Here is a 15879-nt window from a genome sequence, read left to right on the forward strand (position 1 = left end):
TAATTTCCACAAGAGACAGGTTGAAAGTTTACTGTTTGGAAGCGAGGGAAGGGGGGAGAAGATGGCTAAGTCTCATATTTGTAGAAATGATTACATTGTCTTAAATGAAAATGCTACTCTATTAACAACTTCAATAAGCATTTCATTTGGGAAAACTCTTTTCAATAAAAAGTTACCTGAAGTTCACTCCAACTTAAAATATACAAGTGAGGAAAAAGTACTTACTCTGATTTATGTGTCTTTTGGAGGTGTAATTATTGGCGTTTTACTCACCTATGTAAAACAATGTACTTTTGTAAATGGATTTCTGGCCACTTTATGCAGCTTTTTTTTTTTTGCCTTTTTTTCCCCCTTACATAAAAAGTAAGCACTGTCAATCAAGGAATTTTAAGGTTTATTTCCTCTTTAGAAATGATTGATAGCCTTTTAGATTTACAAGTTGACAAGTTAAAGGGTTCTATTGGTATAATTATGTACTAAATTCACAGTCTTTCAATTTAAATGTCCTTTTAAAACCACAAGATTATCATACCTGTATTTTGAAAAGTGGGCCAGTCAGTTTGGGTTGGTATACAAATTGCTTCCATTAGCCTTGGGACCTATTTGAATTTAATACAGTTTTTTAAAGTTAGTAGTAGTATGAATCTTACTTTTAAAATTTAGGTTAATGGAAATGCATTTTAAGTAAAGCATGTGGCAACTTGTTTTCTAATGTATAGCTAAATGTCAGAACTACAAAGACTGTCTTTTTAGACTCTCGGTGTGGGAGAAAATACGTGGTTGAAAATGTTAGTTACACTAAAAAGGAAAAGAAGAAAAACACCCACCCATTACTTAGAGGATATGGGGGATGTGGGGAGAGGACAGAACTGCCATCTTTTCCTGGTCAGGTGAGGAAGATATTTCATCTCTTGAGCAGGAATTTTGAAAATTATAGACCAGGGTTTACTTTGTATCACACTTAATTTAAGGATGCTTTGAAGAGAGTGTAAACAATATGGGTACAATAAGGCCCATTGTCTCCAAATATTATTATAGGTTTATTGTTCTTTTAGCCTTTTTAAGAATTTTTCTTGGAGACCCAGATGCTCTTTGCTAGTACTCCACAGAGGCTGGTCTTCTTCCTCAAATAATATTGATGTTAGTGAATGAGTCTGTCATTTTAGATGTGAGCGTGTTGTATCAAGGACATTTTCAACACCTATCACCTTGCAGACTCTATCAAGTGTAGAATAGGCTTTCTATGCCTAGAAGATGGCATCTCCCAGAGCCTCACCATGTCCTGGCAGGCTTAATTGCCACAGAGGCATGGGGATGTGGGATGTGCTGAGATCTATTAAAGATTATTCAGTTAAGCAAGTACTTGTAATTCTCCTGCTGTTTGTAATGTGTGGATACCTTCAGACAAGCCCTTGGCCTGAGCGTTTAGCTAGTGGATCCTAAAACTTCACATTAAATACCATTTACTTTCTATTTTTGATTACGTAAGGAATACAGAATTGGCCAGAAGAGCCGAGTTCAGGAGTTGTTACTAATGTTCCCACTAATGTTCTTTCGAGTGAGTGCCTGCCACCATGGTAAACAGCAGAAGTAGATGGTGAAAATATTCAGCAAGGGGACTGTGCATCTGATCATCTCATGATGTAATTTAAAAGAATAAATTAAATTTGGGGCTTCCAGTTGTTTCCATTCCATGAGTGTTATGTTCTGTTTTATTTCATGAAATTGTTCTAATCCTGTGACTTCTTCATTGCAGCGCTCAATGAACCCACCATCGATTATGGTTTCCAGAGGTTACAGAAGGTCATTCCTCGGCACCCTGGTGACCCTGAGCGTTTGCCAAAGGTCAGGATACTTCTTTTTTGGGTTACAGTCTCTGGAGACTTGAGCTTAGGTGATTAGCAGAAAACTTTGCTATTGATAAAAATTAGCTTATAGGTAAACAACTCAACATTTTTGTGCTTTGTGTGTCTAGTACTATAAGGTAAACGATAATAAAAGTAGCAAGCATTTATGTGCCAGGTAGTGTTATATTTATTTTTACATATATTATGTCATTTCTTCCTTTCAAAAACCCTCTGAGCTTGGTACTGTTATGACCTTTATTTTAGAGAAGAAAATAATCAAACAAGGAGAGGTTAAATCATTTGCCCAAGGTCACAAGCATGTAAATTGCTAAACTGAGATTCAAATCTATACAGCCTGGCTCTAAATTCCAGGTTATTAATCATTGCATCATACCAGTCCTTAAGAGGAAAAAGAACACTGGCTTTCTACCTATGTGACGATTTATACCTGTCCCTGGTACAGCTAGAGCTCAGGGGAAACATATTGGTAGATCTTGGAAGTGGACAAATAAGACAGAGCCTCTTACTTCCAGAGGCATCTACCTAAATGGACATAAGGTAAAAAGTGTGAGAAATTAAACAAAAATTCAAGACAGAGTTAATATATGTCATGCAGCAATACACTGTTAATTGCCAATGCAGAAAGTAGGAAATTCACACCCTGACCTCTGTTCTGTTCTGAAGATTGGGGCTGTTCTCATCTCCATACCTGAGGAACATGGGCCTTGTGTCAGAGAGATCAACATACATAACTAATCATAAGTCATAGGTACTTTTAACCAAAGTGCAACCAACATCCTGTGAGGACTCTGAGGAGAGAACAAATAAATGCTAAAGAAGTTCAAAATACAGAATTTGTGGAACTACCATTCACCATTTACTGACAGAAAAATAAAGTTTCCATTTATTACACAAATGGAAACTATTATAAACTCAATGAGTAGATGAGGGGTGCTCTCCTTGCCAGAATAAGGCGAGAGATATGTCACTTCTAGGGTTTTGCCTCATAAAACACTTACAGAAATGAAGTTGGCGTCCTTCCTGGCTCAGCAAACTTCTCTGGGGATTGGTTTACTGTCAGATCCTACCTGTGTGCCTGGTGCCCTGTCAGAACAGACCTTGCCCCCCGCCCAAGGAGAAAGATGTCCCCCCAAACTCCTGCATGGATGAGAGGGGCCAGGAGGGCAGAGGAGGGACACTACCTCATTGAAGAGAGGAAGAACTGTGACCAGCAAGAATGGAAATCCTCTATCTAGCCCTGGGGAAGAAGCACACAGCCTCGGTCACTACCTCTAGCTTCCTAGAGTGGCCTCACTTCTGGCCAGTGCTGTTGACCTGACTGAAAGCATTTCACCTCAGGAAGAGCCCATATGGTGTGTCAGTCTTTGAAACAGGCCTCCATCTTACACATCCTTCTCTTTTGCCCTTATTCTTGGTGAGCGATTAAATAATTTAATAGTAATAGTGAACAGCAGTCTCCATCTATAGTATAGGTGCGCCTCAGAGAGGTTTACTTTCAAGGCCCTCTGTCTAGCAAGAATCTAGCTCCCATGCATTCCTGTGGGATTATAGTTGGTAATTTTATAGTGCAATAATACAAATGATGTGTGTCCACCTGGTGGTCAGTGCCTGAGGTGTCTTAGTGGTAGAAAGAAGGCATGGGCACAATGACAGGCTTTTCTTCATTTTTCCATTTGGGGAAAGTGTTTACATTTGGCATTTGACGTCTCTAGAAGGCCCTGGAGAGTCAGATTGGCAGGGGGGTAACTCAGAGAAGGGCATTTACTAGCTGTGCAATGGGGGGCCAAAGTTCTTATTTTTTCTCCAAAATTCTTTACCTCTGTGCTTCAGTTTCCTTCTCTATCAAATGGAGATGGTAGAGGCGCCTCAGTCGGTTAAGCCTCCGACTTCGGCTCAGGTCAGATCTCACGTTCGTGGGTTCGAGCCCTGCGTCAGGCTCTGGGCTGACAGCTAGCTCAGAGCCTGGAGCCTGCTTCCGGTTCTGTGTCTCCTTCTCTCTCTGACCCTCCCCCTCTCATGCTCTGTCTCTTCTGTATCAAAAATAAATAAAACATTAAAAAAAAAACAAATGGAGATGGTAGTGTTTTCCACTTTTTCTGATAGTTATTGTAACCACTTACTTAGCACTCAACAAAAGGTAGCTACGGTCTGCAGTTGAGTAAGAGTGGGGTTGTTGCTTCTCAGAGCTCTTCTATCCAATCTCTGCAGAGCAGGAATCCCTAATCCTGGTGGGCAGTTGAATGCATGATTTATCTTCTGTGCCTCATTTTCTCCGTCTATAGAGTAGGACAATAATCATGCTGATGTCACGGGAATCAAGTACAGACAAAAAGAAGTAATTCTGTGGATACTCTCTAGCACAGCTATCTGACTCACAGTTGCTTCTCTGTAAATATTTATTGAAAAACAGAAGATAAATCTGATTTAACCGTTGAGGTCTAAAGGAGCTGGGAAGTACTTTTCTTATTCAGAAAGAAATAAGAGAAATAGGAATATAAGGCTGAGTTTTGTGTGCTTTTAAAAACATTTTTACAGTTGCATACCACATTCAGAAATGAGCAAACAGCACAGGCACGTGTCACTTCGTTCCCGATGGCCCGATGGTGATGTTCCTAGCCCACTTTTCCTGGGTTTGGGAAGAGTAATCAGGACACAATGGATTTGTGTGTTAAGGAAACACTCCGCAGCCTGCTTCCAGCCACTTGACTGTTCAAGGGCTCTGGCTGGAGCCCACCCCAGGAAGCTCTCTGTGTGACTCAGACCAGAGTGGCTGTCCTCCTGGCTCTGGAAGCTAAGGTGGAGGGAGAGTTCAAGATCAGGGTCAGGAAGTGGTGGATGGAGCCAACTCGAGGTATTCCTGTGGACTTGGGAGATTTATACTCAGGCTGTCCATTGTTAGGGGGACAAAAACGGGCTCCGCCTTTCTCAGAATCATGGTCAGTGTTTGTCAAACAGGAGTGTTTCAGTGAGCCGTGGACCACACACCTTAAAAAACAAACTGCATGTTATTAAACCCATGTGTTTGTGAACAGACAAAGCTAGATTCATACAACCACCCACATATTCTGTCAAATGAAACTGCTCCAAAGACCAAGCAGACAGCTTTCCATAATAATATGCCTTTGTATACTGGCTTGTGCTTTTTCAAAGAACTTGTACATGCTTTGTTTTATTGGAGCCGTTCTTTTGAGAGAAGCCGGGAAAACAGATATCATTTCCATTTACCAAATGAGAAAACAGAAGCAAGCTGAATCCTTCTCTGTAAATTATTTTGTCCCTGGAAGTCACCATTAGTGATAGTGGCCTTACGCACAAATTTAAAGCAGTATGATTATCCTAAGCCCAGGTGTTTTTTGGTTTCCTTTTTCATATGCACAGGGAGAAAGGTGGGCTAAGATTGTAAATGGAACCGTTCTGTCCTGTTTCATATAGACTTGCCTCCCTCTCTGGATCCTGGCAGGAGAGAGAAGAACAGGTGACCGAATTTGGGGTGAAGGTTGACTTTTCATAGAATGGAGAGATGAGGGGCTGGGGACTGTGGTCAGTCTGAGACTGTGAGATGCAGGCATGCACGATGCATGATGTAATCCAGAAACACTGAGCAAGGAGTTCTCTCTGTTTTGAAGTCCAGAGGTATCTTCACCCTCTTTCAGTGGGCAGTGAGCATTAGCACAGAGACAGGGAGAGTGGACCAAACCTCATCAGCACTCTGTGTGTTGGCAGTGAGTCTCAGGGAGCACATGGTGTCACTTCATGGCCAAGGTGTGCCGGGCGCTGCTTTCTCAAGGTGTTCAAAGAGCACGGAGGCTGAGAGAGTGAGCTCTTAGCTCAGATAGATTTGGAGTTTGCAAACCCGATCCACTGCTCTGTGCAGTGACTCAGCCTTTCCAGCCCGTTTTCTCTTCCTTAATGCTGTAGCCCCGCAGGTTTGCTGCTGGGCATTAGTGAGATAATTTAGGCAAGGAGGCCTCTCTGGTATCTAGCAAGACCTCAGCACACAGAGCCTACTGACCCTGCAAGGCGGGGACTCCCCATTCCACAGGTCAGAGGCCCAGAGGGCTGGTGACTTCACAGCTAACAAGTGGGAAGACTAAAATTTGAGTCCTTGGGCTTGACGGCCTCACTGTTACCACTGCATCATATTCCCACTTTTCCTCCAGATCTGGAAACCCAAATAGTTCTGCCTTGAGGTGATTAGCTCCTCTCTCCTGTCCCTCGCCTACACCTCACCCCCATCCAACTTAAACTCTTGCCAGCTTTCTCTCATTTTCCCACAGAAGGGGGTTGGCATGGGGACCTCCGTGGGGCAAATGTTTTTCTACGAGAGCCTGTCCCTCTTTTAGAGAAAATAAAGCAGTTTGAGAAAAGTAACAAAGGCAGCATTTGTGTATTTTGCTCTATGGAGCTGAAAATATCTGGTAAATTGATCCAGTGGGAGTAATAAATACACATTACTTTATCTTGTTCTTCATGTCCTATACCCCTGAGCCTTGATAGAACAACACCACTTAATAGACTTAAAAAAGAGTAATTACACTCATTGGTTGTGTGATTTTTCAGCCCTCCCAGCCCTGCCTGACCTTCTAATTTAGCTCACCGTGTCTAACTAATGCATTTATATTCATCTTTTATGAAGCATGTATAGTACAGAATTGACTTCAGAGCTTTTCCCAAGCTGTCTTCACAGGTCTCCAATCTGGTTAGTAGTGAGGAGAGTGGGGACCATCCATCTCTATACTGTTCACATGTATGGATAACATACACACACGGCTCAGGGCATTTTGTTATCCTTTATGAAACATAATAAAAAGTATTTATTACATTTTTACTTTAAAGCTTTTATACATTCTAGCATTATTTACAGCTAAACATGCAGGCAAAAGATGCGAGTGTTTTTAAAATGATTACTGTTAATGTTTCTGCTTGTCAGAAGTGCTTAAATTTTCCTGCACTTTGTCTAAAAACTTAGTACTGTTGCCTTTTAAGAACAACACATTTAAAAGATCTTGCAAGTCAGATTTGCAAACACTGCTGACAGTTTGTGATGAATGATATTGCAAAATTTGCAAGATGTTTGTCGTTTTGCACAGCTGACATATTAAGGAGCAGATTAAGAAATGCAAAACCCCTATGGAAAACAACCATCCCAAACAAAAACCAAAACAAACCTCAAGCAAACCTTGAACCCACAGAGTACACACACCAGAATCTCTCACCCGGGTTTTCTCTCCCAACTTCCCACTCAGCCAGTGGAACCCAATTGTTCTCAGTGTATTTTCTCTCACCATATGGTCTCCTCATTACCATACACTAAGAGTCCATATGGGAAACTTGTGAAATGAACTGTATTCATTTTAACTGCCAGATGAGCAGCCTTTTGCTTTGCAAGCTTAGCTTAAGTCATCTGCTGTCTTCATGTTGTTATGGCAACACGGCACCAATAAAAAATTCTAATCTACTGTAAGTGATCACAGTATTTTAAGTGCTTGCCTATAACTGCCCTCAAAGGGGAGGAGGGAAGAAGGGTTATACGCTTCCAAGGAGCAAAAGGTTGTTCTTCATTCCAGCAGGTGTCACTAAAGAAGCTAGTGAGATGGGTAGAGGTGCCACCGTGGCCCTGTAGTAGACATGCATCGTAAGGGATGTGGATTGCTGAGGGATGGATGGTAGTGAGGATGGACCGTAAACCCTTCGGGAGGGTCTAGGAGAAAAGAAACGCTGAAGGTCAAAAACCATAGTTCTTCCAGCAGACATGTTCCTCCGCTGCTGCTGTGCAGCCTGCCGAAAATAAAACTCAAGATTCTAAACTACCCAGGCAGCCCATCCTCCTGGTGGCTTCTCCTTCACTGACATGCGAGAAAATCTCATCCTCCACGAGTGTGCTCTTCCTGTACATGGGAATTAGTCATTTCCAACACCATGCTAATTAAGAGTACCTTAAAGTAATGGAAGTAGGCAGCAACATCCTTAAATATAAATCATTTTCACCTCCGCGGGCCACATGATATGTTGCATCTCTGTCGCTCTATCTGTATTGAAAGTGAATGTTTATAGTCTCAGTTCATCAGTTCACATTAGCCTCATGCTGAATATTTAAACACAGAACAATTTGAACACACCATGAAGGAAGACAGTGACTGCACTTTCATTTGGAACAGCAAGGGCTCATCTAATAATAATTTAGTAAATCAGCCATTTAGTGGCTCGGTTGTGCACTGCTTTGTGCCAAATATTATTCAGTTCAACTGTACACTTGCAGGATTGAAATTCAGACTCTCATCACAGGCACTGTTTTTACTCAATGGAGAGACCAGACCCAAAATAACCCTCCCTAAAGAGCGTTCATGTTTAGTGATTTATCATAAATACAGAGCTGGGGCAAAATAAAACCGGAGTCGGCTGTATACAATGTATTCTAATTATGCTTTTATTGTTTTAGTCTTTATGCAAAGACTAAAGTGATTCAAAACCTGCAGTTGCATCAATGAAAACACAAATAAGAAATCTTTGCATAACCACAGTGCCTGTTAACAGAAAAGGCATATGAGTAAGGGTTTCAGAAAAGGATAAAAAAAACTTTTCATCTTTATCTTTCACACCATGACACTGGCCACTCTCTCACTTTATTCATTCATTTATTTTTTGTAATTTGAGGAAACTTTATTAACATTATATCCAGGAACCCAAATGACCCTGCTCAAACAAAAATACAGAAGCAAAAGCAAATCATATGGCTTATTGAACTCTTAGAAAAAGCACAGTTGAGTTTGAATACAAGAAGCATTTTGTCTCTGAATTCTCTTGTCAAAACGCACACTATGGAATGCATACCTTCTTTTTCTCTCTCCTCTATATCCGCCAGAAACCGTATGGGCAAATCCCACCTCTTGTTTGGATAATGTGCTCAACTTAAAGGCTTGGTGTCCCCTTTTGCTTCTTTTAGCAGGGGAATTTAGTCTGGTCTATGCATCCCTGAAATTGAATATATAATTGTGTGGTTATGAGTATGCATTTTATTAATGTTTATTTCTTTTGATAGAGAGAGAGGGAAAGAGAGAGCAAGCAAGCATGGGGGAGGGGCAGAGAGAGGGGGCGAGAGAATCCCAGGTAAGATCCACGCTGTTAGTGCAGAGCCCATCTTGGGACTTGATCTCACAAACTGTGAGATCATGACCTGAGCCAAAGTCAAGAGTCGGATACTTAACTGACTGAGACACCCAGATGCCCCAAAGAGTATGTATTTTTGGAGGGAGGAAGATTGTAGCTTCATTTAAAAGGCCCATGACACTCACAAAGAACTATAATTTTCCCTTCTTTATTTTGTCTTTAACTGACTTATTTTCTGGTTAAGTGATTACATTTGTCATTCTTATATCAGACTCATTTCAGAGATGAGGAAACTGAGGCTCAGAGAGGCCAAGTAATCTGCTCAAGCTTATGCAGCTGGTAAATGGGGGTTTCTACTTCACCAGACTTCCTCACTGTTAATCTGCTCAGGATCTTTCAGTGCTTTTCAAATAGGACTGCATCTCAAACAGCACTCAAGGCACATAATGCACATGGACTCAAGAATGCATATAATTTGCCAAAGTTCTCTGGAGAATAAGTGAAGGTTATCAATATTATTGCTGGCTATTGCTCAACAAAGCACTAACTATATGTCTCTTGAGCCAGGTGCTGGCTTTAACACTGCTTTACAGATGAGGAAACAGAGGCATGCATTTACAATGCTAGTAAGTGCCAGAGCTTGAATTTGAGCCAACTACATTGAGCTCCAGAACTAGCATAACTAAGCACTGACTCCTAGAATTAAGAAAAAGGAATTTGTAGAAAAAAAGGCAATTTTGCAAACCAATCTTCAAAAAATCCTCAAGCTTGACCAGGCCTGAGGGGAAGAGAAAGAGAGCGACTGTAGAGTGGTCTGAGGTTATCTCACAAAGGACCGAGCCAAGCCAAAGTGGCAACGCGAATGAGAAACATGCACATAGAAACATTGGAGATCATTCTTTTTCTCTAGCGGTAGAGTCATTGTTATAGGGACTTGTAATGTCAGTTATTCCAATGGCTGAATTCTGGAACAGAACCTCTTTCAGGTTCTTTTTTAGCACTGAGCTCTCGATGAGGGTAACTGTGTTCATCCTACTTCATATCACATCCTCTGGGCAGAGGTAATCAATATAATTATTCATTAGCTAAGGGAGAAGTCACAGGAGGAACAAGGGGCTAACTCCTATCTGACTGTCAAAAATCATCCTCTTGGACTGAAGCCTTTAGAAAGAGACGCTAGGAGGTAGGTCTTCAACCGTGCTCACTATATTCAGCCTTGAGTTACACTTCAGTTAACCATCCAAGTAATAAGAACTGAGCCCCAGCAATATCGAGGCAGTGGATTTTAATTGCAGTTATAGTCAGGACCATCTGTAAAGCCTTGGGAATTTACAGTTATCATTCGTCTGGAGGTACATGTAGTAACCGATGATGTTTGACAATTTAAGAAGCAAAGCAAACTATATTTTTGCTTCTCTTAGATACCCTTAAAGTAAAACATAGTTCCAACATGCATATATCACTTAGTCAAGTTTAACTATACGTACTACTAGTCCAAATACATAAATATATGCTGTGTATACACACACACCAAACACACAGACATACACATACATAGGTATGACAGTAAATTTCTCTGTTTACTCAGTGGTCTTTTGACTTTCAAACCAGATATTTATTCTGCTTTGCCCTAGGGAAAGGGAAGCCACAACCCAAAGACAAAGGGAAACAGAAGTAGTTAATTTTCGGCTTTTGTGTTTCCAAGAGCCCAGGCCTTGGCGACTTAAAAGATTTTCAAGGGTAATTTTGACTCTAGGCAGTTTTTGTTTCATGTGCTGACTTTACAACCTACCCCTGAAAAAGGCACCTCTGTCCATAGCCTTCTCTTTAAGCAGAGACTTTTATCCTGATCAGAAAGTCGATTTCCAAGGCCACTCAGCAGGACCTAACCCAGCGCGTCGGTCTTAAACCAGTACAATGAATTGGAATAAGAAGAGCCGGCCAGAGGTTACCAAGTTCAGCTCTGTACCTCCAAGCAGGTCATATTCACAAGGGTGCAGACACCATTTTTCACTGTATTTGTGGCGGGAAGCACCCCAGGCTCCCATTCACCAATTACCATGACACCATTTAGAAGAGAATGCCAGGAGACCAAAAAGAGGGGGGAAAGCCATTGTCATAACTCTTCTCAGGAATACCTGGTTTCACAATTTATACTTAACTGCTGACACTTGAAAAGTCGAACATTTTGGTAAAATGAATCAAGCTGTAATGTTTCTTTTATGAGATCCCCTTGCAGGAAAGGGAGGTTTGGCACCTTGTGGAGACCAAGCTTAGTTATCCATCATCGTAGTCAGCTGTCCTAGCCAGCTTCTCAGAGGTCACGCGATCGAACCAACAGCTCTTACAACTATATTATTGCTTACGGAACAGTAATTGAGGCACCAGATAAAAATTACCTGGTCTAATAGGCAGCGAACAATTTTCACTCAATAAAATTATAAGCCAAATCATTCATTTCGTAACACTCTGGCTAATTTATTTGTTGACCTTTTATTATCCATAGCTCTTCAGTGGTATTAACTGCAACTCAGACAAAATCTCTTGTTCATTTCACTTTCATTGATTTTTTTTTCCATTGAGGCAATAGCGGCTGCTTGAAAACAGCCTTTTTCTTTCTACTGTAAAAGTCAATCATGTAAGTTAGTATGTCTTATGTTGGTATAGCTGCCTTAGCTTACAACCTACTTTAATTTCATGTGATTCAGAAGTCTTCAGTACCATGTTTGCAACAAAGGCAAAGCTTTCTGGCGTGCCTCTAGCCACATGGCATGATGATGCATAGTAATACGTTTGAGAAGGAAGGAGGCTCTCTAATCTGAACATAAAATCAACTTTAAAATTAGAGTAGGCTCAGAAGTCCCCCCACACCTTCTTTAGACTGGACTAGAATGACTTCGATGCCTCTTGTATTAGTAACAGTAGACCCTTTCAGATTATTTAATTCCTTTGTTCTGGAAATTTTTTCAGATTTTAATTGTGGGTTGAATTTTATTTTATTTTTTAAAGGCTGTGGTCAGTGTGCATGTGCTAGAACATTCAGTAAGCTTCGGCTGAAGCTTCTTATATAATAAAATACTGTGAAGTCTTTAGAATGCAAGGTTGTAAAATATAATTGTTACACATTTGGCATTTTATGCCTCCCTAGAAATAACCACTTGCTACCTACACCTCATCTATGCTCCTCCTTTCCATTTCAATTTACTCTAAAGTGGTCCTTAGCCGTAATGAGAATGCCCCTTTCAACAGAGACATGTTTAATTATATTGATGCTAGATGTAAGTGACTCTTCTCAGTCATAGGGCTTCTGAGTAAAGAGTGCTTAAAGTGTGGCACGAAAGGTTTCTAATGCTCTGTGGTAAGCTCTATTTCGAGTTCATATTACCAGAAAAATGAAAAATTTGAGGAATGTCTCAGAGGATAGGAAACTAAACAGTGCTCAAGTATTATTTTGGTTTGTTTTACTCCTTCCCTCACTGCCCTCATTATATGATTTTTCAGAATGCAAAGTCTACCATTGTGGAATTTTCCATTTGGCTAAATAAACATGAAGGGAGTTGGGATCTAAAACTACCCTCCACAGAAATTACCTCTCAGTACAACTAGTATTTATTGTTTTGTATATCCAGCTCTGTGGGAAATGGACTGTGAGAAACTTCCAATCAATTTTTCAGCTTTTGGGTGTTCCAATCAACAGTGTCACCCAGACAGAAGAAAGAAGCAGGGAAAGAGCTAGAACTTAGAGGCTCATGTTCAAAATCTGGATGCTTTGATAAACTCTAGAGTGAGGAGGGAAATGAAATTAATGCTGATTTCATTGATAGGTGCTTACTGCCTCTAAATCAGGAGAGACTTTGCCATTCCACTCCATTTTATGTTGCTGATATTTGGGCCCATTGCATCTTGAATCCCCTGATAGAGCAAAAGATGATTGGTGATAAATGGGTGTCAGGGAAATGTGCAGTGACAGAAAGGTATTGTACTTCTTTCTCAGGAATCACCCAAGTTCAGCTTGACTTTGTAGGTTAGGTTCTGTTTTCTTCTACATCCTGCAAAAGATTTCCCACTTGAGCATAAAGCCAAGCATAGATGGTCCTCCCAAATTTCTGAAGTATCCCTGGGTCTTAATTTTGTAAGGGGGTTCCCAGAGTCTAAAAATCTGATTCTAAAATTTGAAATTAATGTTGTGTTGGTAAATGGATATTCCTGTGGCTTTATGAGCTGAATGTATGTTCTGAGTGAAGGAAAGTTCAGGCCATATCCCCTGCTCATCTGGGTTTGAATTACTCAAAACCCTGAATTGGATTTATAAAGGGACTCCTTATTGGACAGTTAGACCACCTTCCACTTCACCCTGGAAGGCTACACATGGATAGTTAATGAGCTTTTTACCTACATATTTGAGGGCAGACACTGAAGAGAAGATTCACACGAACAGGGAATAATCCTTAGAGATTTTACTGTCATGAACCCAAAAGAAAGATGAATTAGCCCTATCTGCATATCAGACATGATATGCCTGGTTCCCAAGACTGTGCAAGTACCTAAGTATTTCTAAGGGTGTAAGAGAATAGTTAATAAAAGGCTGATGTATATCAAGACCAACCTCATGTGGCTAACAGCCTATAACTTGAGATAATGTCTGTACCCAACATGATTCATTATATTAATCACAAAATTAAAATGTAAGCACAAGCCAGCAGGAGTAAAAGAGCAAATTCATAAAAGAAAAAAAAAGTGGCATAAAAAAAAAACCCACAGTGATCAAGACTTGACCTTAGGGAATTTATATATTGGATTAAGAGGTCTGAAGCCAAATAGAACACCAAATTTAAATCTTGTGCTTTTATAAACCATGCCAAATATATGCCCCTGTCATTTCATCATATAAATTAAGCATGCACTTTTAAAAACCAGTAACTATCTTAGAATAAACTTTTCAACAAGAATTTCTCAAGGCCTGTGGTTTGCTGAATATTGTACCAGGGGCTTATGGAAGATGATCAGATAGATATTCATGACTGGAAAGGGCCTACAGTCTAGTTGTAGAGAGTGAAAACTAACATGGTTAAAATCAGAGCAAAAGGGCCCCGCAGCATTTATTTCTGTGCTGTGCTGGCTGGAACAGTCAGCACTATTTTTCAGAGTTACAATAAGAGAGACTAGAAGCTGCCCTGAAGGTGGAACGAGTTCTGTGTACACCTCATCACAGGCTCTGATGTCTGATACCTGAGGTTGAAATCCCTGCTCAGCCAATTGTCAGTTGTATGAACTCAGGGAAAGTTGGCTGACCTCTCTGAGTCTTAGTTTCTTCATCTGCCAAATGGTGGTATGGGCGGTACCCTAAATACTCTCTGTCCTCACAGAGAGGGTGAGTTAATGTTACACTTCCAATAAACAACAGTTATTTTCATCATTACCAAACCACCACCACCACCATCTTCATTATCGAGCTTTGGAGGATGAGAAGGTATTATAAATGGGCACAGAATGAAGCCAGCATTCCAGGAAATTCCAGGAAAGGAAAGGCAAAAGAGTGAAGGTCTGGAGATGGGAAAGAGCCAGTGTTTTGCATCTAAGTTAGGGAGGACTAGCTAGCCCAGAATAGAGAGGAGTTCTTCAGATGTGTAGGGAGAGGAGACTGGATATAGAAAGTAGGACCAGATGATGGGGAAGAATCTCTTATAACCCCTGTTGGATCCTGTACCTTAATTCTGGGAAGATAATGTGCCTTGAAAAGTGCTGGAGAGTAGTATCAGATTGTTGACTACTGGGACAACAAGAAATTAAAAAATTATTTGCTAATTGATGGGGTTGCAACATAGGAAATAAAGATGAATCTTCCTTCTGTCTTTGCATCCCATTCAGCATCTTTATTAATAAAGGCTACAAAACATAAGTAGAAACCCATAACAATTAAGCTTGAGCTGCTTCCCGGAGTTGAGTCTCCCTGATGTTTCTGTAGATGCTTAATAGCTTAATCCCCTTTTTTCTTTGCAGACCCCACTCACATTATCACCAACCAATGGTCATGATAGGACAGGGGAAGCCAGATTTTAACTGTGAGAGAAAATAGATCAGTGAAAGTTTTTGTTTTTAAGGCATAAATTTTTTTTGTTTCTTTAAGAGAGAAGAAATCCAAGGCCATGAAATGAAAAATAGTCTGACTCAGGATGTAGATTGGAGAACAAGCATTAGCTCTATAAGGAGACTCTGGGGCTTTTCAGTATTTAGATACTAGTATTTATCTTCTTTATTCCCCAATGGGATATGTTTTTAAATCTAAGGATAGGATTAATTATCTTAGAAGAATCTAATCTCTACCTTCACGTTTTAAACTGCAAGCAGGGAGATGTTTTAAACATTATGAAAAGAAGAGAAAATTTCTCCTGACAAATAAATGTCTTGAAAAATTAGATATTAGTAGTAGTCAAGTGTTCTTTCTTTTCAGAAATATTAAAATTGCATATTAGAATGGAAAGATCCTCATACTGTACTCCCGCCTAATGCCACAAAAAATAAGACTTTAGGAACAATTTCCGAGACAAAAGATTATATGAAACATCCAGCTCTTCCCCTTATGGGAAATTTCTTTTTTTTTTTTTTTAACATCCCAGGCTCAATCATTTCTTAATGTGAAATTACAGATTTTTCAAATTACCATATAAAACTGCAAAAAAATTACACTTGTGACCACAGAAGAGATAGCATACACTATCAATTTGATTTTAAAAGACATACATCTTTTATACTACCTGTCATCTTTATAATGCCTTTTACAAATTTAATCAATACATTTTAACATTCTATATACTTTAAGTGCAATATACAATAAATATTCAAGTTTCATCTTAAACATGCTTTAGCCTTTAAATTGTTAAAACTGCAGTGCCCTTTCAATCTA

At 40.1% G+C, this 15879-nt stretch overlaps 1 protein-coding gene across 3 annotated transcripts in view; it reads left to right on the forward strand.

Annotated features, from left to right (window-relative positions):
* Positions 1 to 15879, forward strand: part of EBF1 (EBF transcription factor 1) — a 388330-nt gene that overhangs the window by 352874 nt on the left and 19577 nt on the right. For all 3 annotated transcript variants that reach the window (XM_029942938.1, XM_029942939.1, XM_029942940.1), the window contains exon 11: positions 1757 to 1845. In XM_029942938.1, coding sequence (XP_029798798.1) covers positions 1757 to 1845 — 89 coding nt within the window. The remainder of the gene's footprint in view (positions 1 to 1756; positions 1846 to 15879) is intronic.

This window comes from Suricata suricatta, chromosome 6 (genome assembly GCF_006229205.1).
Source record: "Suricata suricatta isolate VVHF042 chromosome 6, meerkat_22Aug2017_6uvM2_HiC, whole genome shotgun sequence".
NCBI classification, from domain to species: Eukaryota; Metazoa; Chordata; class Mammalia; order Carnivora; family Herpestidae; genus Suricata; species Suricata suricatta.